This window comes from Colobus angolensis, unplaced genomic scaffold (assembly GCF_000951035.1).
Source record: "Colobus angolensis palliatus isolate OR3802 unplaced genomic scaffold, Cang.pa_1.0 Scaffold30, whole genome shotgun sequence".
Taxonomy (NCBI): domain Eukaryota; kingdom Metazoa; phylum Chordata; class Mammalia; order Primates; family Cercopithecidae; genus Colobus; species Colobus angolensis.
This window is the reverse complement of record NW_012116266.1, coordinates 6,139,053-6,150,727: the sequence shown is the minus strand read 5'-3', so window position 1 is coordinate 6,150,727 and position 11,675 is coordinate 6,139,053. Positions and strand designations below refer to the sequence as shown.

Here is an 11,675-nt window from a genome sequence, read left to right as displayed (position 1 = left end):
CTGCCTCAGCCTCCCGAGTAGCTGGGACTACAGGCGCCCGCCACCACGCCCGGCTAATTTTTTGCATTTTTAGTAGAGACGGGGTTTTACCGTGTTAGCCAGGATGGTCTCGATCTCCTGACCTCGTGATCCACCCACCTTGGCCTCCCAAAGTGCTTGGATTACAGGCATGAGCCACCGCGCCCGGCCTAAGAAGGATTTTAAACTAACAGTAGTATCTAGTGCCCTTGGTATGTGATCTCCTATATTCACATACTTCTTTTGGCTGGTACTCTAGTCAGCTACTCCTATTTTAAACTCATAAGTCGCCCAGAAAGTATACAGCCTGTGACTCCTTGCTTTATAAGTGATGACTAAGGATGTGAGGTTTGTGTGAGATTGAGCAAATTAGCTGAAGAATGTTATTTGGAGATACGATGACAGTGTTTAGGCCTCGCCGTCTAATTTCACTGTGGTTGCCAAGTCTGAAAGCCACCCTTTTTGGGTTTTTCTTACTGCGAATCCTGAAATACAACATGGAGATTGTCCAGCCTTCTGCAGTTCACACAGTTTGTCATCGTCTTTTATCATGAACATCTTGGAGTGATTTGAAATATGGCATTCTAGGCCGGGTGTGGTGGCTCACGCCTTAATCCCAGCACTTTGGGAGACCAAGGTGGGTGGATCACTGGTCCGGAGTTCGAGACCAGCCTGGCCAACATGGTGAAACACCATCTCTATTAAAAATACAAAAATTAGCTGGGCGCAGTGGCGCACGCCTGTAATAATCCTGGCTACTCGGGAGGCTGAGGCAGGAGAATTGCTTGAACCTGGGAGGTGGAGATTGCACTGAGCCAAGATCGTGCCATAGCACTGCAGCCTGGATGACAGAGGGAGACTGTCTCAAAAAAAAAAAAAAAAAAGGCATTCTTTTGTTTCTCTTATGTGCTTTCTTGTCAGTGCTTCCTTTAACCTGAATTCTGAATAATGTAACCACACAAAGAGCATTGGTTTTTGAATCCCTTTAACTTCTCTCCTAGGAAACACCAGTCTCCTATCTGCTTCTGTGACTGTAATTGAAGACTCTTGTTTTAGCACCTGCTTATTTTAGGTTTTTTCACCATATTAGCCTGTAAGTTTTAAGTGGTACTAGCTGAGAGTTTAAGCCAGTTTTATAGCAGATTTGTTCCATGGACTCCCTGCATTATAATCACCTGGGGAGTTAGTAGAAACTGTAGATTACAAGACCCTACCCCAGACTTAATGTATGGGTAAATATGGACGTAGGACATGACCTCTGCATCTTTATCAAGTAGCTCAGATGATTTTTCTGCCCAGTATGAAAATACTGGCTTATACTTTTTCATGAGTATTCTTAAGAAATTAGGTCATTGTTTTCACCAGTGTGAAAATCATGTTCCACTCCTTTCTGGCCTGTATAGTTTCCATTGAGAAGTCTGTTGCCAGACAAATTGGAGCTCCTTTATATGTTATTTGCTTCTTTCCTCTTGCTGCTTTTAGGATCTTCTCTTTGTCCTTGACTTTGAAAGTTTGATTATTTTATGTCTTGGGGTAGTTGTTTTTGGGTCAAAGCTGTTTGGTGTTCCCTGACCTTCCTGTACCTGGGTATTTATATCTTTCTCAGGTTTTGGAAAGTTTTCTGTTATTACTTCTGAGAATAAGCTTTCTACCCCTTTGCTATCATTTGACTCCCTCTTGAAAAACAGTAATTCCTAGATTTGGTCTTTTGAGATAATTTTCTGTATCTTGTAGTTGGTCTTTGTTCCTTTTCATTCTTTTCCCTTTTTTCTCCTCTGACTGTATATTTCCAAATGGCCTGTCTTCAAGCTCACCAATACTTTCCTCTGTTTGATTCATCTGTTTAGATCCTCTAATGAATTTTTTAATTCTGCAAATGTATTTCTCAGTTCTAAGATTTGTTTGATTTTTAAAAATTATTTCAATCTCTTTGTTAAATTTATTTGATAAATTTCTGAATTGTTTTTCTGTGTTATCTTGGAGATCACTGAGTTTTCTTAAAATTGCTGTTTTGAATTATTGGTTAGCAAATTCACATATTGGTGTCTCATTAGCATCAGTCACTGGTTCTTTGCTTTGTCCATTTAAGGAGGTCATGGTTCCCTGTTTACTGTTAATTCTTGTGGATTTAAGTTTATGTCTTTGCATTGAAGGATTATTTATTCTAGTTTTCTCTGTCTGGCTTGTTTTGGTTTTTATTAGATATATTTGCTTACAGATTCTTCACTGCTAGATCGCTGCCTCCTTTTTGGCTCTGGGTGGCGCCTTAAACACAGGTCCACCATGGCTCTAGTAAGCAACCTAAAGGCTGCTGCTCCTGAAGCGGGGAGGTCCCAATGCTCTCAGCAGCGTGGGAAAGCTAGCTCGGAGTTCCTGCCGAAGGAACCTGTGTAGCGCTGCCGAACCACTGTGATGTGGCATCTCCTTTCACCGAATTCCACAGCAGAGTTTCCAGGGCTGGGGATGGCATTTCTGCCTCCCGTCTTTGTCTTTGCCTTTCCTCGGGGATATTTTTCCTTTCATGTGTTTACCATGTTTCCCATGGGTGAAGGCAGTGTCTTGTCAGGGAACCCAGAATTGTGGGGAAGCTGGTTGTCTACCCCAGTCTCACTTTTTGTAGTGTAGAAACCATGAATTGTGCTGGGCAGAATGAGGGTAGGGTTGTCACAGATGTAGAAATCTGATTCTCAGTTTTTTCACTTCTCTGTGGCCCCAGGAACTCTCTCTTCATATTTGAGTTCTTGGATGTTGCTGGTAATAATCTCAGTAATACATATTTGTTTTTGGTTGTCTGTGGCAGGGACTGGAACCATGTGCTTCTTTACCACTATTTTGGAACTGGAAAGCAGAAATGGGCTTATTCTATTAGGTAAAAATCTGTTGGCCCAAATGTACTTTTTTGGAGTTGTGCCTGCCCCGCTCCACCGCCAACCCTGCTGAGACAGGTTCTTTGTCACCCAGGCTGGAGTGCAGTGTTGCAGTCAACAGCCCACTGCAGCCTCGACCTCCCCGGGCCCAGGCAATCCTCTCACCTCAGCCTCCCAATTAGCTGAGACTACAGGCATCCGCCACCACACCCAGCTAGTTTTTCTAGAGATGGGGTTTTGGCATGTGCCCAGGCTGGTCTTGAACTCTTGGGCTCAAGTGACCCACCTTCCTTGACCTCCTAAAGTGCTGGGATTATAGGCATGAGCCACTGTGTCCGGCCTGAGTTGAGCTCTTTGATTTACTCATTGGCCCTTAGGATTTGCCCAAGTGCTAAATGTAGAGATTTGGTTGATTGACTCTAAAACATTTTGATTGTTTTTAAGAAATGACTTTAAATATTTGTTGGGTTGGTGGCATAAGCCACTGCGCCCAGTCATAGTACATGTTTTATGGCACATTGATCTGTTAGTAGAAGGTAAACCTATTCTTTTTTTTTTTTAATGTAATGTTTATTATACATTTTACTGGTAGAAAGACTGTGTAACACAAATACACTATTAATATTTTAATTATGTTCCAAAGACAAATTAGCAGTAGTAACTAAGAGTGGATATCTAAGAAGTAATTTTAACCTTTTGTCAATAAAAGGAGTTACTCAAAGTCTTTTTAAAAAATTAGCCTCTTTTTGTCCTAGATATGTCAAAATTAGAGCAATAACCACTGTGTACACTACCATTAAAGCAAAGGTGGATTGCCGGTCCCGATATAATATTTTAGCTTTAGCCATTCTTTTAAGAATACTTTTCTCACTAAGTCTTACTTTTGCTTTAAAGTACTAACTCTGACCTGAACTGGGGGGTCGGCATGGGGTAAGGAGTGATCTCTGATTTCTAGAAATGTATCTGTTTACCTGAAAGAAAATAGGTGGTTGGATTTGGGCTCAAAAAGGACAAAACCAGGTTTTGTACTTCTGTCTCTATAATCTTTTTGGTAACAGCACATACCATAGCCATGTCATCTGCACTTAGTCCTTTTTAATGAAGTTGAATATACTCTTTCCTGATCCCAGCCAATGAAGTCCTTAGATTCTTACACATTATGGCTTCTTTGCAATATGGAGGCATTTTTTAGTTATATCTACTTTGAGACACAAGCCTATTGGAATAACTGCTTAAGGAAAAGTAAAAATTTATAAATAGCATGAGATTTTATTTTCTTTCTGTGTATGGTTGTAAGTTGAAGAATGCTTTGAAGTAACGTTAGTATTTGCAGCTTCTACTAGCATATGTGTAGGTCACATATCCTGTGGTGGGTCATGTTTTTCTTGGATAATGCACTCTTAGAAGCCACAAAGGTTAGGAAAGTGATTCTTCTTGGTGGACTGGGGTAATGACAGGAAGAAGGCACAAGGAGAGTTTTTTTGGTGCTTTATGTTATATTGGTGTTAATGTTCTGTTTCTTGATCTGATCAGTTAGACAAATTATTACTGTTTACATTATTTTGTGTGAGGTATATCGTAAGTCTGTTTTCATGAAATCTGCAAGGAAGTTAAATGGTGTTTTAGATTTCTGTCATTAAAAAAACAATTCCAGATCAAAAACTTTATCTAAATCAGGAAGTTTATACTTCAGAAATGTAAAGTTTCATCCCAGAGACCTATTAGCAGCCACAAATCTTAAGTCTTTTTTTTTTTTTTTTTGAGACAGAGTCTCTCCCTGTTGCCCAGGCTGGAGTGCAGTGGCATGATCTCGGCTCCCTGCAAGCTCTGCCTCCTTGGTTCATGCCATTCTTCTGCCTCAGCCTCCTGAGTAGCTGGGACTACAGGTGCCTGCCACCACGCCCGGCTAATTTTTTATATTTTTAGTAGAGACGGGGCTTCACCGTGTTAGCCAGGATGGTCTCGATCTCCTGACCTCATTATCTTCCTGCCTTGACCTCCCAAGGTGCTGGGATTACAGGCGTGAGCCACCGTGCCTGGCCGTCTTAAGTCATTTTTAAGAAGATAACCTCAAATAAATAAGTTAATGAAAATTTTTAGGACTCATTTGGATGGAAGTGTTAAAATTAACTTGCCTTTTCATTTTCTACAAGAAATTTTTCATTTTACAAGAATGAAAGTTAACTTTGGTAATTCTGTCTTCAAAGGAAAATTTAAGGCATTATTTCATTATGGAAACATAACCTCAACTTCCTCAAGTTCAGTGTATTGAAAAGGATGCTCTCAGACAATAAAAATAGAAGGGTGTGTGTTGTTCTTATCAGTAATATACCCAGATATACTTGTGGCACTAAAAGTACTCAACTATTCAGCAAAGAATAGTGCCCAAGTTGAACATAACTTACATGATGTATTTTTCTTTGTTCTTAATTGTTATGTTTGCCAAAGCTCTCCATAGTGTTCACTGTTAATAAAATCTGCCCACCTAATCATTGTCTACTTGGAACACACATCTTTTTGGTGTCCACTCCCCATCTGCTGTTTACTCATTCTTCAAAACCCAGCTTAGGGGGTTACTACCAAACCTTTCCTCTTCCTACAGGCCACAGGTTATCCACCCCCTTGTGCTACTTCTAAACTTTTTTATAAACCTTTGTTATCATGCCTGTTAGATTCTCTTGTGGAGGTCTTAACCTCTTCTGTGCTGTGGACAACTTTGGCAGTCTGTCTGGTAAAGCTTGTGGATCCCTTCTCTGAATAATGTTTTAAATGCATCATCTACCCAAGATTATAAAGGAAGCTAGTTATGTTGAAACACAGCTCTGTCCCCATCACTCCTTACTCCACAAGAACTATAAATTTAGTCCATCTCCTCCTTGTGGATTGTTCCAACTTTGTATCCTAGAATTTAGTGCACACTTGCATTTTTATTGAACTGCTTTAGATTTTTTTTGTTTTTTTGGTTTTTGTTTTTTTGAGACAGGGTCTTGCTCTGCTGCCCAGGCTGGAGTACAGTGGCCCAATTATGGCTCACTACAACCTCCACCTCCCAGGGTCAAGCTTTCCTCCCATCTCAGCCTCCCAAGTAGCTGGGGCTACAGGTGCATGCCGCCACACTAGACTACTGTTTTTAAAGGTTTTTATAAAGACGAGGTCTCACTATGTTGCCCAGGCTGGTCTGGAACTCCTGGGTTCAAGTAAGCCTCCCTGCTCAGACTCCCAAAGTTGTGGAATTACAGGTGTGAACCAACACGGCTGGCTGATTTAGATTTTTAATGTCATTGGAAGAGATGAGAATCAACCTAAGTCTTGATTTATTTAGGTTCTCCCACCTTAGTTTTTTGGCATTTCTGTGTTACTTTAACAATGTAGTTTTTTTATACTTTTAATTTTCATGAAATACCATTAATACCAATATCTTTTTCAACAATTTGGGTTTTCAGGAGGACCTAGGAAAAGGGAAGAATTTGGCTTTAATAAAAAACTTTCAAAGCAAAGGCGTTTTTATTTTGATTTAACATTTACATTATATTGCTCAGAAAACTATCATGGTTAATTCGAAGAATTGTTTCCATCAAAGAGATTTTTACAAGCACTTGAAGAGAAAAGCCATGCCTACCATAGTTTTAGTCATGCAGTGGTGGAACTTAGCAAAAGATGGACATTGTATATCTTTGATTTCCTTGCTTCCTCCTTCCAGTATACTATAGACCTTGGGAAAAATCATGGCCGTGGAATATACCATACATAAAGGCATACATGTCTTTAAACATCTAGATTTTCTTTTGCTGTAGGAAATGCGTTATTTCCTTGACTGTCTTAGCTCTTCATTACATGCAGTGCTCATGGGGCTGAGCCGCCTGCATGGTAACGGGGCTGTCGAGGGAACTGAAAGCAGCGTTGATGATGGGGGCTTCTTGCATTCTAAGATACGTATGTTGAATCCTGTGTCAGATAGCACTTTGGTCCTTGGTGTTTGAAGCTTTTGACAGAGCTTGAGTTTTAAATTCCTTTTCTGTGCTGTAAGTTAACTGTTTTTTAAAAATAAAAGAGCTTGTTTCCAAGCTTTTTTTTTTTTTTTTTTTTAAAGTTTTGTGACTTAAAAGCATTGGGTTGTCTGTTCTGTGTCTAGGCCAAAACAGCTTCATGAAATCCCAGCCTTTTATTGTCCTGACAAAAACAAGGTGAATTTCATTCCTAAAAGTGGATCTGCTTTCTGCCTCGTCAGCATCCTCAAGCCACTCCTTCCCACCCCAGATCTTACACTCAAGGGCTCTGGCCACAGCCTGACAGTCACCACTGGCATGGCAACCACTCTGCTGCAGCCTATTGCTGTGGCCTCCCTGTCTACAAACACAGAGCAAGACCGAGTCTCTCGAGGAACAAGTACAGTCATGCCATCAGCTTCTCTACTCCCACCACCAGAACCAATTGAGGAAGCTGAAGGATAGGTCACAGTGCAAAGTGGCTGTTGTTCTGGGAAATTGGAAACCTCCTCAGATCACTGGACTCTGATGGCATCGTGCGCTTCTGGCCGGCTGTGATGTGCTCCAGCTCTCCAGTGACATGTGACGGTGAGGCTTCTGGAAGAAAGGATCCCCCATGATGGCTCTGCCTGACTTGCGAACGCCAACCCTCAGTGCTTAGCCTGCTTTTTATCAAAGCACTGATTGCAACAAGAAAGGTCTCATTCTTTACCTTTGGAGAGACAGTATCACGTTTTTGTTTTAGAATTAGACTTCTTTAAAACACATACACACACACACACACACCCCTGATCCTTGCCAATATGATTCCTCAAGGGAGATGTGACTGATGCTGCAAGAACCATCTTTTCTATGAAAATGACTATTTTATAATATACCAATGTTACATTTTCTGAAACGTAGCAAACAGGATGTTCAAAAGTTTCTTTGGTGGCCTCTGTTTCTTGTTCCCTTTCTAGATGTGTGCTTTTCTCAGCTGTTTTCAGCTTTGGGACCAAAGGGATTGTTGACGTTTTCCCAGCAGTCTTAATCTCATGACTGTGTTCTTCTCCCAAACAAGGATTGATAGGTAAATGCATTGAACAAGTATATATAAAAAGAGATAAAAAGCAATATTCGTACATTATGTGATTTATGTTTTTTGATGTCAAAAGTTTGTGCTTTGGGTGAAATATTTGTATAACTGCTGTTTATTCACTACTCCTGTACACATTTCACCATGTGGTCAGAAAAATTGTAGTCCGAAGACAAGTGCTTTAATGTTTTCACCCATATTGGAACTTGATTTAAAAGTCAGTGAGCCGAAAGGAAACTATCCAGTGTTGATTGCTAGCTAACAGTAAGGAGCCCCTTTGGTTTTCTGTGGTATATATATAATATCACACGCTCTCCTTCCTTCACCACAGCTGTCATTCTACCTTTAATCATCACTGTATCATAGCCCCAAAGAGATCCTGAAATGGCTGTGCATGGATTTCCTCCTTTGCCCTTGTGATGTTGTTGTCTTGTGGATTTGGTCGGGCTAGTAGTTTGCCAGGAGTGTAATCCGGTGGATAGTGATCCGAACTGTAGCCGCAGAATCCTGTGACTGACATTTTCTTTCTGGTGGTCGTTGGCCCTGAGATTTGTTGCCTACAGATTTTGCTAATTTACCCCCTAACAATCCACATAGTGGGGAAAATAGACAAGAAGAACTTGAGTATGAATGGTAAGCGCCTTTGAAAACTCCATACAGTTTTTGATTTGGACTCATCCTAAGATAAATCACTGCCAGTAACACATGGTATCAGTATTTGATTTCTGGATATATGGTAGTGAGATTAAGGAGCAGCTTTTTTTTTTTTGAGATGGAGTTTCACTTGTTGCCCAGGCTGGAGTACAATGGCGTGATCTCAGCTCACTGCAATCTCTGTCTCCCAGGTTCAAGCAATTTTCCTGCCTTAGCCTCCCAAGTAGCTGGGATTACAGGCATGGGCCACCACACCCAGCTAATTTTGTATTTTTAGTAGAGATGAGGTTTCACCATGTTGGTCAGGCTGGTCTCGAACTCCCAGCCTAAGGTGATCTGCTCGTCTCAAAGTGCTGGGTTTACAGGTGTGAGCCACCATGACCGGCCAGGAGTAGCTCTTTTTAAAAGTGAGTTTCAGCAAACAGTATTGAATAAAAGCATCCTTTTCATATCTTCATATACTACTTTATAAAAATGCAATAATTTACTGTTCCTATACATATTATAGGCAGAAAAATGTTTTTAAATCCTTATAAAAAGGATACAGTTTAGAAGGTTAATATGTCAGCTTACCCAGACATATTCTATCAAGGAAAACCTAGTGGTAGCAATAAATCTTCAGAAAGGACTTCTTATACTCATGTACCTTTAAAACATCTAAGTAATTTAAAATAAGCCCTGTTGAGTTTAAAATCGAGATGTATTGGGGTAAATCAGATAAATTCAAACATTTGAATAAATCTGTCAGGTTTTAGATGGTAGGATTGATGAACTTTGGTAGCTTCTCAATCCAGAACTAATTTATTTGGAACTAGTATGTTATGGCTTCTCAGTCATTAAAAGCTCAGTTATTAGGGGTCTACACTTTGTCACTGAGAGCCTTGATATTTTGCCTTCTTTGTTATGCATTATAACTTGACTGTATCACCACTGAGTGTCTGCTGTATCAGAAGTTCAGAAGAAAAGGTACAACTGAATCAGAATGGGGGTAGAGGAAGTAAAAAACAATTTATTTAAAAAGAACCCTTGGTTTTTTGATGACTTGAATTCTGTTAAATCTGTGTTCCTGGCCTTGCACTTCCGTTCCTCTTCCATCTCCATCCTTGCTAGTCACAATGGCATTTTAGAACTAGAATGCCACTCTGTAGAGGTTTTCCCTTTTGCTCTGTTGTGCATATTTGTCTAATTCATATCTTTCTGTGGAGTTTCATATATCCTTAATCTAAAGTAACTTAAAATTGGAATGGAAGAACAAGTTTCACAATGATTTACAGTCTTATAAATAGAACTTCTAGTCTAATGTTTGGTTGTAAGGAGAATGTGAATTTGCAGGTAAATGAATTGTATGGCAACCAGACAGATCCCTGGGGTTTGGGAGAAATAGAGCTTGAGATTTGAAAAAAAGGTACAAGGTACAAAACAACTCTAACTGCCAGTGCCAAAGGGCTAATTTTTAAGCATGTAAGCTTTATCACAGTCTTGAAAAAACATTAACCATAGGTTTATTCAGCTGTTTTATTTAACCCTTAGTTCCCTGGTGGTTATTTTTTTTTTTAAATGGGTCTTCAGCTTTCCAGTGAAATGTGACACTCTCAATAGAATGCATAGTGTTGGTTTCTAAAATTACACTCCATAATTATTGTTATTCTGTAGAAAACTGTACAGAAGGTAAATAGAATAGCTTCAATGGGAATATAATTTAAAAATTTTTAATTTTATAAAAACTTACTTCCATTGCATTAAAAGAAATGGGTAGCATGTGTCTTTCAGAGAAAGGAGCTATTTGGTTATTCACTTTGTCAATCTTAGGTTTTTTTAAATCTTTAAACAGTTTCTTCTTTGTGATGATAAAAATTATATAAATTTACTGTTTCTGATCATGACTGAGTCTATTACTTGTCATGGCTTTTGTAAGCAACTGTGTTTTAAAAATACCGGTTTTGCCTCTTTGGTTACAGGTGGTGAGCATGGATGTCAAGATTATTTTTCAACTAGATTATTCAATTTGTTTTATATTTCTTATACTTCATACTTATGACCACAGTCCAAATCAGTCTTTTAGAAGGTGCTCTTGCTAACTGTGGAATATTTCACAACATGAAAGTCCTTTTTCTCCACTTTCAGTGGTTGGCTTTCACTGAAAGAAAGTGTAAAAAAAGGCAGAATTTATAGCTTTCACTATGTCCAAGACTAGGACTGGGTTATAAAGATTTTCTTTTGTGAAGGAAAATAAAAGAAAATTTGCCAGTACTGCATTTACTTTACTATTGTAAACTTAAGATTAATTCCTTAGTGCTTGGAATTTTGATGTCTCAAAACCAGATGAGTGGAAGTGCTGAATTTGCAAAATAAAGCTAAGAATGCTTAACTCCGCACTTTAAGTTTTACTCTGACCAAATTGATCAGCAGAGCAGCCCTGAACAGCATTTTGTTTATACAGTCTTGTTGAAGAATAGAATTTTTTTAACCGTCCATTTTTTGTCTCTGTGGAAGCTGTGTAACTCTTTTTAAAACACAATTTAAAACATTTTGTTATTCTAACAATTCTCTCAAAAAAACAGCATTTCCAATGGTAATCGGTATTGTTACGCTGTCCCTGTACCTGAACACTTGTTGCTGCCTCACAAGAAAATAGAACTTTTATGTTAAAAATAAAGTCTGTTCTTCTTGAGTTTTTTTCTGTGAATTTTTATGAATATTGTCCAAATTCAATTACATTTCTTTTTGGACTGGTTATTTAGCTTTTAAGTGGTACATTGTTTTTCTCAAACTAATAGAAAAATGTGTTTGTGTTCAGCAGCAGGTTCCTTGCTACCCCTCACTTGCCCTAGAACTGAAGGTACCTGCTCTTTGGGGTAAGTGCTAGGCACACATTGACATCTAAGCAGCACAGAGAGATACCCATGTGTGAGGAATTCACTGCTTCACAGTTTTGTTAGAGGTAACTTAGCTGGGGCAGTTACCTAAATTCATTATAAAGTACATAAAGAGGAGTTTTTTTGTTTTGTTAATTCTTGGTAATTCAGCCATATTCTTTCTTTGTGACAGTGTCTTATATATGCAAGACAGTCGTTC

At 39.2% G+C, this 11,675-nt stretch overlaps 1 protein-coding gene across 1 annotated transcript in view; it reads left to right on the top strand.

Annotated features, from left to right (window-relative positions):
* The window catches only part of FAM117B (family with sequence similarity 117, member B), a 139,416-nt gene extending 128,145 nt beyond the window's left edge, over positions 1-11,271 (top strand). The window contains exon 8 of the mRNA XM_011949923.1: positions 7,018-11,271. Within this exon, the coding sequence (XP_011805313.1) occupies positions 7,018-7,336 (319 nt within the window). The 3' untranslated portion in view covers positions 7,337-11,271. The remainder of the gene's footprint in view (positions 1-7,017) is intronic.
* The last annotated feature ends 404 nt before the right edge of the window (positions 11,272-11,675 follow it).